At 39.8% G+C, this 16,582-nt stretch overlaps 1 protein-coding gene across 1 annotated transcript in view; it reads left to right on the forward strand.

Moving 5' to 3' along the window:
• grk7b (G protein-coupled receptor kinase 7b) overlaps positions 1 to 16,582 on the forward strand; it is a 38,549-nt gene that overhangs the window by 10,850 nt on the left and 11,117 nt on the right. Inside the window, exon 3 of the mRNA XM_028792218.2 lies at positions 7,234 to 7,505. Coding sequence (XP_028648051.1) covers positions 7,234 to 7,505 — 272 coding nt within the window. The remainder of the gene's footprint in view (positions 1 to 7,233; positions 7,506 to 16,582) is intronic.

The raw sequence follows: 16,582 nt of genomic DNA on the forward strand, positions 1-16,582 counted from the left end.
CTCTCATAGACCACATAAAAAGGTGTGCAAATTCAATGTCAAAATATGCAAAGACTCCAAGTTTATAACTGGGTCACGAATATACGAACTTTCAAAAGATGGAAGAACCGAAAAGTAATGAAATAATCAAGTATAGTGCCAATGTCGTAAACAGTTTAAAGCTGAGGTGCTATTGTCAAAAGCTCCAATGCCCAATAATCGTTTCTAGCAGTAACCAATACACCAATCACTACAGTGTTTAACACATGGATGTTGCTCTGTATTGTCGTAAATATGTTTTGAGATTATTTTCTTATTTTGTCATCAAGGTGCCATTTTCTTTTCCATTTTTAACATGGATTCTGCCATTTTGATGCAGTTAACTCACAATCGTGCCCATTTCGTTGTTGGCAACAGCCCTCATGGCTGATCACACAATTCCAATATTGTGTGTGAAATAACGCAGCTTGAGACAATTACAATATGTCCTTACTAGGCAGGAGATGTTACACTTCATTCACATCCAGTACATATTGCTATTCAGGCTTTGTGAGACAATGAATTCTCTGATCATTGGATAAAACAGAAAAATAATAATATACTATTTTTAGAAGATTTGTGAATCAATGAAAAAGATTAGCTTTAAAACAATAGAACACAAAATAGTCATGAAAAGAACATTGATAATAATCTGACAACAAGAGTATTTATAGCAGTGTAAATTATACAAATAATAATTGTGGAACCTGCATAGCAAGTGGAAAAGTAATTTTAAATGATAAACACTGCAACAAAACTTCAACTGTAGACTCTGAATTCAGTGCTAAACATGGAATTAATTTAAAGATTAAGTGTCTCTCAAATTGGCTTACCTTAAAACTTGCAAAAAAACTCCACAAATCCCATCATATGTTGTTCACCTCCGGCAATGACTTGAAGATTATATTCTACACATTCATTATGGACGCGCTAAAAGAGTTCTTCATAGCCAGAGACTCACAGGGAAGACTGATGACGTACATTGATTGGTTGGTGATATTGCATTCTTTGCATATATTAGCAAGGATACAGTGAAAATTCATCATGGGTGCATATTTAAAAATAGTTATTATACATTGAATTAATAGAAGATTAGTTAGTTTAATTCAAGGGCCTAAATATAATCTATATGGTTATTGTTTATGGGACAGCAAAGTAAAATGATAATTGTTCTGTCACCATCACAGTAGGCTGGTGAGTTAAATGGACAGCCACCATGAACAATATTTTTCAAACTGCCATTCAATTACAACATCAATTTCACTCATGTGACACAGATTCTATATTTCAGAGAAGTGTGAAAGCCTTTCAGTGCAGCCAAAGTGCTATTTTATTTCTCCAACGTCACACCTCAAGTCTTCCGAGAAAGTCTTGCAGACAGATTCGACAGTGATGCTGCCACCAGCTTGAAGACATCATTCACTGTAAACAATCTGATGTTTGTTTATTAGGTTACATTTGTCTGATGAATTTGTTTTTAATAATTTTGCACATTCAGGATAGACATCAGTACACAATCATATTGAATATGAATCCCTTGCAAAGTTAATTTGAATAGTCAGACAAAAAAAATTAATCGCACATGAGCTAAAAACACTGAATGTAGCAACATAGAGAGTCCAACGCTGCTGATACAGGCTTCTCGTATCATTTATACCATCAAAACATTTCTCTAGCTCCAGAATTGCTCCACTCTACATGGTGATTTGAAAAATCAGGAAAAGGAACGCCCATACCACATACTGACAAGTGGCTTTGATTCTCAGACACTCACAGCGCGGCATGACATTACAAACTGAGTTACATGTATTATGAAAAATGCAGCGCTCTGCCGTTAGTCTAGATGAGGCCATGGTCAAATGAACAAGGACGCTCCATTGCAGGATTACACCATTGTTGAACAGCACACCATGCTGAGATTTCTTTGGGTAGAAATTGAAATCCACCAGTAGAGCTTATTGTATTGTGTCAGCTTCTATACGATGCAGTTATTGCATAATTTTCAAGTTGCCTTTACTTTTTGATTTAGTCTTATACAATCTTCTGGTAGCACAGTTCTTTTACTAAATACAACTTAAACATTTTGTTACAAAAAACTTACCCCATGCTTCCAATTCACCCATCAATATCCATGGCTGTGACAGTGATATTCAAGGTAAGGACCACATTTTCAGAATTTACCAAGTTATCTCACGGACTGCACCCCTAGAGGGTCTACGGCAACACCAGGGTTGGAACTTTTCAATTTAAATCTCAGATATTGAATGGAAGTCAGCCATCAACAAAATTGGTATAATTAAAGATAAGACACCATTTGTAACTATCAAATGCCTGTTTTAGAAATACTCTACACTCGGACTATATTAGGAAAATAATCTTTTCTTGTTTGTCAGGTAGTTTTTGTGTTAACAATTACTCTGACCCCAGTACTAGTATTATTTGAAGTAATGCCACATGGCATAGCTCTCTATCTATTGTGACATCTTACCAGGGCCGCTGCTGGCCAAATGGGTGCCCTAAGCAGAAATTTACTTTTGTGCCCCCTCCCCCAAATATTAGTTAGGCAGCCGTAACAGAGGTGAGGGCGCGCGCGTCATCACGTGTGCTTAGCCTACTCTGCGTTCACTGTAAAATGCAATATATACGTTTATATTTTTGTTTATTTGTATATGTATATTATTAATATTAATTTATTATTATAATATATAAAAACGATTTTTTTGAGCAGCTGGGATGGTGCCCCCCTGGGAGTTGGTGCCCTACGCAGACTGCATACTCTGCGTATAGGGGGCGGCGGTACTGCATCTTACACGACACTGCTTGCTCAACTTCTTATTTTATGCATCTCTTATAAATATTTCTCTTCTGGTTCGTCCTGCTTCTACTTCAAAACCGGTCCCGCCCACACGCAGCCGACATGGCATTTCTCGATTCCTATTCGTCCTCTTCCATGTCATGCACTATACTGTCCTGCTGTATATTCGAGACTACAGCTCTTCTCTAGCGTTTGCTTCCATGGGTGCACAGATAACTCAACCTCCTGGCCACGAACCATACTGTTTTAAAATACACAGGCAAATTTATCACCAAATCTCTCCACTATACGCTAACACTTCTACCTCTCCAAGATATGTATGTTTTTGACACAGCGCAAGCTACTGAAGTATGCTTACAAAATAAAGCAAACTCTGCATGCAGCGAAAATTTGTTCTCCAGCTAGATTCCATGCTCAGAACCATCAACCCCTTTGCTAAATCATACAAACACATGCATGAAATCGCTCAGTCCAATCCAACTGCATCTGTACGAATGGTTTTCAAGGAAACCCCTAGGCAGGATTTACAACGATACAATGCCCCGACATGTCACACCGATGTTGCAGTGATTTTCGTCGGAGAAGATGGCGAACCGCCTGCCGAAAGGGACATTTGCATCTATCTCACAGGCAACTCCTGTAAACAGATTTCCACGCTCAACATGAATTGCGATCCTATGGTTTACCCACTTTTATTCCCTTACGGAGACATTGGCTGGCACAAAGATTTACAACATGTTCCCGATAAAAGAACCGCCAAGCGAATAAGGCTTACTCAATGCCAATTTTACACGTACAGATTAGCAATGAGGAATACATTTAGTATTTTGCACTCCAGCGGCAATCTATTCCAATACTACGTCGTAGATGCGTATGTTAAAACAGAGGGTGCATGTCTCGACTGTCTCAGATTACATCAACAAGATCTGCGCGTGGAACAATACAAAGGACTTTCAGACACACTGCAAGCAAACGCTGAAAATAACAACGTAAGTGTAGGCAAAATGATCATATTACCATCCACATTTCCAGGAAGTCCAAGATACATGCAACAAAACTATCAGGATGCCATGGCCATAGTACGTACATTCGGAAAGTCTGATTTATATATCACTTTCACATGGAATCCGGCTTGGCCGGAAATTCTACATGCACACTGCGTCTTTCAAGAAGTATTTATTTCTTCTTGATTTCTGAATTCCTTTCTCACTGTTTTCCGTTCCTATTCTTACACCGCCGTAGGCCTATGCTATGGCGGGCGTCGGCTAGTTTAGAAGAATCCTATTGTACCCTCCATAACTCAGTTGGAGATAAAAGTATATTACAGGGAACTCTCCAAAGCTTTATCAGAATTTGGAAAGAATACCATTAATGCTGTAGTAAAACAGATAAGCTGAGTTTCTGTTAAGCATTCTGATGTTTCAAATATACAAAGGGCTGCTGCCTAGTAGGCTTTTCATTCACATAGCTCGTAGTGAACAAATGTTGATTTTGATTTGACATGATGCAGAATATAAATGCATCAGTAGTACTGATTGAATTCATGTTTGTTCTGTAATAACAGTAAAGTAAATCATAAAATTATTATTTTTTTAATTTGCAAAGATTCAGAGACCAAGATGAACATGTTCTCACTGAGCTATACAAAAATTATTTGGACCCAATGTAAAGGGCAGAGAAAAGTTGAGATTCTGAGAAGGACTCACTTCCTGGCATCAAATCAAAACCAATAAACCAGACAGAATGAACATGGAAAATATTAATAATAAAGACTTATTAACAATATAGCAGAGTCAACATCAATACAACAGACACCAAAGAGCCAGGAATAACAAGATCTGCATACATGGTGCACATCTACTGTAAGTGCAAGGGAGCGAAGGGTGATCTTGGGTGACAGCTTTGACCAATGAAGCCTCACAAAAGAGACTTGTGAAGAAGACCCTTTCTCCTCCAGGTTCAAGTGGAGGATTCATCTTGTGTTGTTGTGCACTCTTTCTATCTGCTTCATGATCCGTTGTCCATGGTCTCCTGTGTTTTCCTAAGTTAGGCCCTTAGCTGTGTCATCTGCAACTTAATAGGGAAAAGCATTGCGCTCTAGCAGGTCCTACATATTATGTTCACTGTATCTGTTTCTGCTGCCTTGTTTTTTCTTAAAAATACATATATCTTGTGAATTACATAATTAGACAATGTCACTTTAAGGGGAGAGGGTGGGTCAAGCTGTGCCTGTGGATCCCTTGTGTAATGAGCTATTCTGTGACACAAGTGGATGCACATTCTTCAAAAAAGGAGGTGCACTTTTGGAAAGGAGGAGAGGCACTTGGCTGTTTTTGCTATTGAAGCTTGCGACTTCCACTACAGAGTGAGGGACACTTTACGCCATGACACCCAGGTGAGGCTCACAATGGCTTCAAGGACAGGATTGGGCTTCAAACTGGTGAGAACAGTCCATTATAGCGCAAAGGGAAGGAGCACCAGTTGTTCCTGTAAACTGGAATTAACAGTGGATTACCCAGTCAGGTTGTCAGGTTGGATCTTCTAGAAAAAAGGGATAAGGATACTGGTGTTAAAAAGGCTCTGGGGGTCTGTTTATTGTGGGGTAAAAGAGAGGTGTGTGTCTGTCTAAAATAATACCATATATGTATATATACGTATTCGCTGGTTATATTCATGTTCTGCATGTAATTAGGTGTTATTTTATTTTTTTCTCTTCTCTTTGTGTCCGCACTAGGTCAGTTCTGTTACAGAGGTGGTTATTTATTAGTATTATTCAATAGTACAGTATGCCCAATTACATCTTTATTTGTTTATTTGTTTTGTTTTCTTTATGTATGATAGTCTAAGGGGAAATATAAGTATACATGTAATTATGATTGGATTTCTCTAATATATGCACTGCATATTTAATTGTGTTAATCTAGTCTGGGGGTTTATTTTTTCTCTCCTGATCTACGAAAGTCACCATCAGAAAAGGGGATCAAATTAGGGCTCAGGTTCGATCCATTTGCAAATTTATTGTATTAAACTCTTACTAAAGTTCTTGTGTATACCGTGGTCCTCTCATTGTAATTAGAGGAACTCACCACAATGCTATCGTGCACAAGAGTTTAGATGCTGAAGTTTCTCTTCTTCATAGCTGCTTCTCAGACTGGGCACAATGCTCTAACTTTGCAGAATGGATCTCAGTGAGAAGATATTGTCAGTTTCAGCTACCCAAATCAGTAGTGGCTCAACCATAAATTAAAGGAGCTTTCAAAGAGAAGCACTCAACGGGAGTTTGGACATTAAGTTTCAGGTTTATAAGTTAATAGAAGTGCTCTTAAGATGATTCGCTATTTGAAACAAAGCCAGTGTCTTGCAAATGGTGACAGACAGACAGACAGACAGACAGACAGACAGATAGATAGATAGATAGATAGATAGATAGATAGATAGATAGATAGATAGATAGATAGATAGAGCTGTATTTGTCCGCAGGGTGAAATTTGGCTCTTTAAATAAATAAATACATAAAGTTTATCTAATTTAATCTAATCTAATAGAGAGATAAATATATATATATATACACACACACACACAAATGTGTGATGACAATAAAGAATTATTGTTGTGCAGATTCCTCAAGGAAAATAAATTCTGTCCTACTTCAACAAGATGATTTTGCAATATTACAATATTAGATAATTCATGAGCGGCACGGTGGCACAGTGGTAGCGCTGCTGCCTCGCAGTAAGGAGACCTGGGTTTGCTTCCTGGGTCCTCCCTGCGTGGAGTTTGCATGTTCTCCCTGTGCCTGCATGGGTTTCCTCCCACAGTCCGAAGACATGCAGGTTAGGTGCATTGGCGATTCGAAATTGTTCCTAATGTGTGCTTGGTGTGTGTGTGTGTGTGCCCTGCGGTGGGCTGGCACCCTGCCTGGGGTTTGTTCCTGCCTTGCACCCTGTGCTGGCTGGGATTGGCTCCAGCAGACCCCCGTGACCCTGTGTTAAGATACAGCGGGTTGGAGAATGACTGACTGACTGACTAGATAATTCATTATCCCAGCATGGTAGCTCTGTTCCCCCTGTGCTTGTGTGGATTTTCTCCGTGTTCTCAGGTTTCTTCCCGCATCCTAAAGAACTACCAGTCTGGCATAACTGGTACCACTGAACTGAGTAGCTGTAGGAGTGTTTGTTCGTGGAGTTCCATCCCAAATTTGGTTTTGCCTCCTGCCAAAAACAATGAAATTGTTGTGTGATTTCAGAAAATGGATTGAGGAATTTTTGTTGTATCATTCAGGTAACAATATCATGGAGACTAGATTAAATGGGTTTGATTAAAGATAGATGAATAGATGGAAAGCTTTTAAATCTCACTGCTGCTGGCACGCCTGACCACTCGTCTTGTTATGCTTGCAGGCTGGCACCAATGGCTACATGGCACCTGAGATCCTGAAAGAAGAAAACTATACCTACTCCGTGGACTGGTTTGCCCTGGGTTGCAGTGTTTATGAGATGATTGCAGGGCGGACCCCTTTCAAGAACTTTAAGGAAAAAGTCAGTAAAGATGAGGTAAAAAGGAGAACACAGGAAGATGACGTCAAGTTTGAACATTGCAACTTTGATGAACCAACCAAGGAAATCTGCAAACTGCTGCTAGCCAAAAAAGTGGAGGATCGTCTTGGGAGCAGGTATGAGTAAGAAACCAATTATAGCAAGTAATTTGAAAAACTTTACATTTGCTAAATATAATTTAGTTATAAAGGTAAAACAGAATGGGATGCCCAGTTGTAATGGGAAGTCAAATTATAGTGTGAAGAAGATTTGTATGACAGTCAGCTTCAACCTCCATATGGTTTTAGAGGTTGACTGAAACTCTGGGCCTCCAGGGAGACACGACAGATGTGCATGGCTTTTTCAAGCACCACTGAGTAAATCACATTTAGCTTGAAGTAAACAATTTTTCATATCCAAAATTAAGCTCAAAGCATATTGGAGCCATGCTGAAATGGAGTCTGGGAGCCACACAGTATCACCTATCAAGCAATGATCAGATCTGCTTGCACACGTCTTGAACATTGCCATTCCTACTCTGATTTCATCCCAATTTAGCAATGTGTCTGATATTTTGGGACAAGTGAGATTTTTTAAACTGATCATTACAGATTACGTTAAGTATTATAGTGTTATTATTATAGTGTATAGTGTTGTAATTTAATTATTTGGTATCCTGGAACTCCTCTAACGTGAAGGTTTGTCCTGTATACTTAAATTTTCATGCCTTAATGCAGAGAAACATAGAGGTTTTCATTAAAGGAGATAAAATGGAGACAACATGACTTTTGGTGGTGACTTTCTGAGGTACAGTAGCTCTACGGGGCAACTTGCTTCTTCTCCACCTTCCTCATTGTCAGCCTACCAGATCCTTGATCATCAATATTGTATATTATAAATTACTGTTTATCTTTTGGGGTGTTAAAATGTCATCTGGAATGAAGGTCCCATTCTGAAGGCTCAAGTCCAGAGAAGAAGTCTCTCCGTATGATGACAGTCATGCAGAAACAGGCTGGTGTATCAAATAAGACCACATTACTCACCCATGTGAAGCAAATCATAGCAAAACACGCAGCAGGTCTCCATTTATCACAGTCTTCAAGCAAAGGTTGATGCTGTCCAGAATCAACTGAAATAAGTTCAAGATTAGCAAAGGAAGAATTTGTTGGAGTTTGAGATACTAATAAACACCGTAGGTCATGATGATTAATAGATTAAAACACTGAAGCACTAACCTTGCAGAAGTGGAAGGCAGGAATTGTTGACAAAATGCTCATATTCTTAGAATAAAAGAGAATACTGAGAATTGGGATACCAGTCATTTTTAAAAACCTATGACCAGTATCATATAACAAGTGGCTTTCCTCCTGTCGTGGACAGGTTTCATCAGAAGACTTTTGGCATATACTGGTCAGCATATTCTACCCTTTCTGGATTTCAGGCCAGCCACTGCTCAGTCCATGAAGGCTATGTGATGAAAAGGGCACATGAAGAAGGACTGCAACTGATGACCCAAAGCAAGCTACTGAAGAGTTTGATCCAGGAAAATGGCACACTTCTCTAAAGTGTACTATCAGTCTCTTGTTTCTAGCCTCCTTTTCTCCTTATGTGTCATTGTGATGGATCAAAACCTGGTATGAAGAATCTCACCGTCTATTGCTGTGTCTTTTGACAGCATGGTGCTCTCACATCCTGTTTATACTGTTGCTGTTATTTCATGAGCGGAAAACGGGGAGCCACAAGGCATGTCTTTTAAACATCTACTTCCTACAGTATAACTTTCTTTCTTTCTTTCTTTCTTGATTAATCTTCCAGTTCCATCCTAAAATGTTTGGGGCTTAGAGTTGTGAATCAAGATTTATAGAGTCTTGGACAAGAAGTGTCATGTCACATTGCAGCAGGAATCCAAACTGCTGTCCAAGGATGTCCCTAAACTTTTCTATGAAGTGTTATTTCATTGCTACTTTAGCATCTTCCAGTTCCAGGAAATGTGGTATGGTTATTCTTATGTGTCATATTCCACAGACTAAAATACAGATGAATTTGGCAGTTTGCATGGAAAAAAGATTGTGATATTCTGAATTTATTCTCCGACTCCATATTGACTGTCTTTCCCCCCCAGTATAACTGTCTAAAAGTGTATGAAATGTATTTGGGTATGGATAAGAACACATTTTTCAATCTTGTGCTAGCCAAGCTTCCAGTTCCTAGCTACACTTGACTTGCTAGCTATGTACATTTGTTACTGGTCTGTGGTTGACTCTTTTCAGCTACTAATCCCCTTTGCCAAGATGTTCTTGTGTTTTTTCTCCAAACCGTTAATCTCACTCCAGAACTGATCAGTTCTTTTTTATTTTTCAGTTGCTGGCTACCTGGCTTTCTGATGTGAAACCAGTTTTGCTCTTTGATCACAAGGTTGCTTTTGTACAATTTCATAACCCTTTCCCTTTTATCTGAACTCTTTTCTAGAGAACCTATCCCTCCCTAGTCTCTCTACAGCAGCCATGTTGGACTCCTTTCTTACACTGAGTTTAAGGAAGACTTGGATTAGATGAGGTCTGGAAAACTCCCAGATCCTAATAGCTTGGCTGTGCATCTCCTTTCTGCTTTCTGGAACAGCAGTAATCCTAACAATTTTGAATATTTCTTCACCATTCCAGATTTTTAAAGATGCCACACAAAGTTGTCCCCTATCTCCTTTACTTTTGAACCTGTCAATCAATCCTCTTGTTATCACTCTTTGTTCTCATCATTTGATGACTTCTGTTACATCCCCATCCTAAAATGTGGTCAACAGCAACCGCCAACGTCTACCTCTTTTATTGGGCCACAGTACAGCACTTATGTTTTGCCAGTGTGACTTATACACAGTGATTTAAATTATTTTGCAGATTCTCTGAGATCTCACATCTGCTGGAGGGTGTAATTTTCTTTTTCTTTTTCTGCTTTTACATTGCATTTGGACTTAGCTGACCACGGAAGCGTATTTTTCATGTTCTCACATTCCCTCTAGCAAATGGCAGTTGAGATCTGGTGCAAATTTCTTTCCATAGTGGCTTGCGTTTCTTTAACTCTCCCACAAAGCCATGGATTGTGACACTCAGGCAATTGTTGCCTTCAGCATCTCAAGGAAGCAACGCTAATTCTTTTTTTTTTTTTTCTAGAATTGCAATCCTTGGGGACTTCCCACCAGACGCTCTGCTTTGCTTATTGATGTACTTCACTGCTCTTTGATGTGGATTTCCTTCTGCATCCTTCCATTGATTAGGTCATTTCTTTCACTGTAATCTGAATTCCTCCTGAATGTTTCTTTGTCTTCAAGGCATTAGGACCTGCTGTCCAGCTGTGGGACTCCAAAAAGATAGGTACACTTCACCAAACTTTACTGCACACAAGTGGTCCTCATTCTTCTATGTCAATAGTGAAAACTTATACTTATACAGTCAGGAATATTCTATTTTTTCTTGCATTCGTTCATTTTTCTGAGTCAAAAACCAGACGAGGAAAACAGTCAAATTTCACAGTGAAAGCTTCCAAGCCATTTTAGACTCAGCAGTTATCTTGTGGTTTCCTCCAGCAAAATCAAGGAGGTGGTGATTCACTTTAAGAGAAAGACCACAGTGGTGTCTGCATTTGAAGGGCTTCAGTGGAGCAGGTCAGCACTCAGCAGCTTTAAATTTTACACAATCACTGTCACCGATGACTTAACATGGACAGAACACATCTCAACTATCACTATGAAGGCTCACCAGCACCTTCACTTTCTTAGATATATGAGGAAGGCCTGAATGTCACACAGCTCTACAATGTAGTCTGTCCCCTCTGGCTGCATTACACCCTGGTATGGCATTTTTATTTCATTCAGGACCACAGAGCACTACTGAGGGTGGTGAAGGTGGCATTATTGGTAGACATCAGCCTTCTGCTTCAGGACATACATAAGACAAGGTAAATAGTATTAATAAGGACTTCAGCCATGCTGTACAGTCATGTCTCTCACTCTTTGTCCTAGCAAACAGTACAAATGATCAGCAGCACTCAAATCACTCACTGGATTCTTGGACTGTTTTTATGCACAAGTCATAGAGCTGCCTAACAGACAGCCATACTGATAATTGAGTTCACTTTTTCGTGTTTCTTATGTTTCTATGTCTTTAGTGTATAGTGTTGTTTCTAGTCTTGCTGGTTTTGTATTACTTTCGCTAATATGAAAGAGGCATCCAAGTAGGAATCTAACTGTACTAAGTACACATGGCAATGAACTTGTAAACTTGAACTTACTGTATCTTGCCACTCTTCCTCCCACTGTGGACTAGATGTAGGCATTAAACCCTATTCTGGGGTTACTTCCAATCGAGTTTTCAATCATTTCCACGGGAAGGGTTCCTTCTTATTGAAGGAATCTTCCTGCAATTGTTTTTGGAGGAGTTCCCTGTGCAGTTGGAGGAAATCACTGTCTGAAGTACTACAACCTGGACACATCACTCGACCCAAACCTTACTGCCATAAATCGAAATGACTACCCTCACAAGGGTGATCAGTATAGTCAGACCCTCACTAGGAGCTTTATGTGTACAGTCTCCACGTGATGGCTTTAAATACGTGGGAGAAGTTTTCAGGTTGACTTTAACAGCTCGGTACATCTTATCTGCTCACTGCGAGTCTCAGGTACAGTAGGTGTGGTGTGCTAAGGGATGTTCTACCTGATTTTTTTGCCTCTTTTTTGTTGTCATCATTACGGCTTATCTATTGTGTCACAGCTTCATGAGGTTCATGTTGTCCTGCAGCAGTGAGGGCAGGATGTCATTTGTACTTTCCTCTTAACCCCAATCACTTTCTTCTTTCAGTCACTCCTCTCTGTGCAATGAAATGTTTGGTAATATCACATCGTGATTCTGTATCAAAAGAAAACAAAGTGTAAAGAAGATGAACAATTTCTTGCTTTAAGTTTCATATCGTCTAGTAGAAGCCATTTAGTTATATAAAAAGACATTTATTTAATGTAACACTTTCCCTAACAAAATACCATCCCAAATTGCTTCACAAGTACAGACCTATACATTCAGTTTTGTTGACACAGTAGATCAGCTATAGTTACTAGGCTACAACCTGACACATCAGTCACTTGATATTTTGGCCAATATATATATTTTTCAGTACAAAAATCAGGAATGGTCTACATTAGACTTTCTCATATACTCAGATATGGGTATGGATATTTGAGGAGTAAACCACAAGACAATGATTATATTTTTATACTAGCCATCCCCCGTGGCTCCGCCTGCATATTAGTGAAAAAGGACAGTGAGGTGGGCCCTGTCTGGCTCCCCACTCCTGATATCACACTTCCCCCTCCCCTTGGCTCACAGCCTTTGTCTCGGATTAGCGTGAATATATTGCTCCTGCAAGTGAACTATGATTCTTAGCACGATGAGAGAAGTCGCAAAATCAACCAGAATGTTCAAGCAAATTCTAGAAAAAGCCAGATCTAAATCCGTTAAGTAGTTATTATTATTATTATTATAATACATTTTATTTATATAGCGCCTTTCCCATGCTCAACGCACTTCACAGAGTTTAAGAAAGAACAGCAGGGTATTCAGTATATAGCATTGTACTAAACCAGATAAATAAAAAAAGAAGAGTAAGATAGTAAATTCAAAGAAAAAAAGCCTAACAGACAACATAATTGATGTTCTAGCGCACACACACAGAGGTTACATGAACAACTTGACATAGAGGTAAACTGAGAGAAGGGTAATAAAGTCAAGTAGAGCGAAAAGCCTTCCTGAACAGATGAGTTTTGAGTTGTTTTTTTAAAAGAATTCATGGAGTCAGCTGACCTGATTAATTTCGGTAGGTCATTCCAGAGTCTGGGCGCTATACAGCTGAAGGCCCTGTCACCCATGGAGTGTAGATTAGTGAGGGGCACAACAAGATTGCCAGAATCAGAGGACCTTAGTGGGTGGACAGGCACATAGTGATGGAGAAGGTCACTGATGTAGTTTGGCTCAAGGTCGTTTAAGGCTTTGTAGGTTATTAGTAGAATTTTATATTCAATTCTGTAAGACACAGGGAGCCAGTGAAGGCGAAGCAAGATGGGTGTTATGTGCTTGCTGCTGCTGGTCCGTGTAAGGACTCTTGCAGCCGAGTTTTGAATAAGCTGGAGATGTGATATAAGATTAGAAGGGGCACCTGCCAGTAGGGAATTACAATAATCGATGTGGGATGTGATAAAAGCATGGACAAGTTTCTCAGCGTTAGAGAAGGAGAGGAAAGAGCGAACACATGACATGTCACGGAGGTGAAAGTAAGAAAGTTTTTTAATGTGGTTTATGTGGGCGGAATAAGGGACAAATAAGGGAGGAATCAAAAATGACACCAAGATTCTTTGCAGTAGAGGCAGGTCTGATGAGATCACCACCAAGATTGAGTGGGAAGGGGCTCATTTTATTAAGTTGCACTTTAGTCCCAATTTGTAGGAGTTCAGTTTTGTTGCAATTTAAATTTAAAGAGTTCTGTTCCATCCAGGTATTAATTTCACTGATGCAAGTTGTGAGCTGAGAAAGCTCTGATGAAGTTCCACTTTTAACATTGAAATAGAGCTGAGTATCGTCTGCATAAAAATGATAACCCAGTCCATAGCTACGAATAATATGGCCAAGGGGAAGCATATAAATACAGAAAAGCAGAGGACTGAGGACAGAGCCCTGAGGAACTCCTTGTATGACTGGCGCTGAGCTGGACCTGCTGTTGCCAAGACTAACAAACTCTTGCCTATCAGGCAGATAGGACTTGAACCACTGGAGGGCAGTGTCAGAGATACCCAGCATGCTCACCATTCTGGACAGTAGAATGTCATGTTTGACCGTGTCAAATGCTGTGCTGAGGTCTATCAGAATGAATATGCTGGTTTGTCCAGTCTCTGCTGCCATAAGCAAATCATTGGTTAGCCGTAGCATAGCAGTTTCACAGCTGTACTGCGCTCTGAAACCAGACTGAAAGGGTTCCATCAAATTATTAGAAGTTAAGTAGTTGGTGAGTTGGGAAGCCACAACACGCTCAAGAACTTTTGACAGAAAAGGTAAGTGGGAAATAGGCCGAAAATTGTTAAGATTGTCAGCATCAAGACCAGACTTTTTTAACATTGGGGTTACAGAAGCGGTTTTGAAAGTGAGCAGCACAGAGCCAGTGTCAAGGGATGAGTTTATTATTGTTGTAACAGTCGGGATTATGGCATGAAGGCAGGATTTAAGTAGTGTGCTGGGGATGGGGTCCAGTACACAAGTAGTCGGCCTCATCTTACAAAGCAGGTCATTAACAGAAGCAGATGTGACTGTTGAGAACTTAGAGAAGGAGCTGGATGGAGTGGGAAAACAGGAAGAGATATAAACAGATGATGTATTTATGTTAGTTGAATTATTTAGATCTTTAATTTTGTTACAGAAAAAGTGGAGGAATTTCTCACAGACTTCAGTAGAAGAGGTAGTTGGGCCAGATGTGGGTTGGAGTAGTTTATTAACTAGAGAACAAAACCCTTGGGTTATCGTGGCCACTTTCTATTATTCTGCCAAAGTGGGTGTTCTTGGCAGCAGTTAGTGCTTCTCTGTAAGCTCTATGGTGGTCAGAGGAAGCCTGGATGTACACGGTAAGGCCAGTCTTACGTGACATTCTTTCAAGGCGCCAGCCATCTGCTTTCATAGATCGCAATTCTGAATTATACCAAGGAGCTGAACGTTTAAAGGAAACCTCCTTATGTTTTAAAGGAGCTGTTTTATCTAATGCTGAATGAAGGGCTGAGTTATAGTGGTCAACAAGACTATCTAGTGTTGATGGAATAGCTGCAGACAGTAAAAGATCAGAAATGGATCCAGAAAGGATAGAGGGACAGATATTTTTAAGGTTTCTGTAAGAAATTTGTCGTTTACAGGTAAGAGGAGGGAAAGGTAATGAGACAGTGAAAAGCACTGCCTTATGGTCAGAGAGTCCCAAATCAGTGCTGTAAATGTTGGCAACACATAGTCCAGATGTGCAGATCAGATCCAATATATGACCACCAGAGTGGGTGGGAAAATCAACATGTTGTGTCAAGTCAAAACAGTCCAGTAAGGATAGGAATTAATTTATCAGTTTCGATGTGGGGATGTCAATATGGATGTTGAAATCACCAAGAAGAATGACTCTCTGAGAAAAGGAACTTAAGTGGGTTAACCCTTTAACCGCCAACTCCCTAAATATTCCCCATGCCAGGAGAAATCTGAACAATTTTCGTTTTTTTACTTTACATTTATTCAAGCAGTATTTACCTGCTGAAATACCTGCTGAAATGTTTCAAATAAATGGTCAATCAAAGGACGTAGCTTGAACAAGCGGTCACGGTTTGGATCTTTCATATCTGGCTCAGATAACGGGCAGCAGTCCAGTTGAGATGCTGGGGATACACCCACTCATCGCCATCATCCGATGCGTCGTCATTCACAGTATCATGCAGCGCACGTTGCTGATCATCATTGTCGCTAAAATCTTCTTCAGAACTGCTACAATGATGATCAGAATTATTGTCCAAAATCGCCTGCAAAACCTCACTTGAAGTCAGTTTACGTTTCGCCATATTCACAGCTTTCACTTTCGAATCACATCACGTGAGCGGCCAATACAACCGCAGAGTTGTCGAAATACAACGTAGTAATAATACCCACGCCAAACTGTCAGTTATACTACGCGCCAGGCATTCACATAACCACAGGCAAATGTGCCGGATAATTCCGGCAGTAAGGCGTCAGCAATAAAGCTACGATGCCGGATATATCCGGCAGAGGGCGGTTAAGGGGTTAATAGTTCAGTCAGATCAGATAAGAAGGATGCATTGTATTTTGGAGGACGATAAAGAACAATGAGTAAGACAGGACCTAATTCCGTTATTAGTTTAAGAGCCAGACACTTGAAAGACAATGGACAATCAATTGGGATTCTTTTGATGTTTAATTCCACACTGACAATTACTGCAAGTCCTCCGCCTTTTCTTGAGCTACGGGGCTCTGTGAGGAAAGTGTAACCAGGAGGTGTCACCTCCGTGAGAAACGTAAATTCATTCGGTTTTTGCCAAGTCTCTGTTAAACACAGTATATCAAGTTTGGTGTCAATGATGAATTCTGACTGCAGCAATGCTTTGCCATTAAGAGATCTTGAATTAAACAATGCAATATTAGTTGAT

The sequence above is a fragment of the Erpetoichthys calabaricus genome, chromosome 2 (genome assembly GCF_900747795.2).
Source record: "Erpetoichthys calabaricus chromosome 2, fErpCal1.3, whole genome shotgun sequence".
Classification (NCBI taxonomy): domain Eukaryota; kingdom Metazoa; phylum Chordata; class Cladistia; order Polypteriformes; family Polypteridae; genus Erpetoichthys; species Erpetoichthys calabaricus.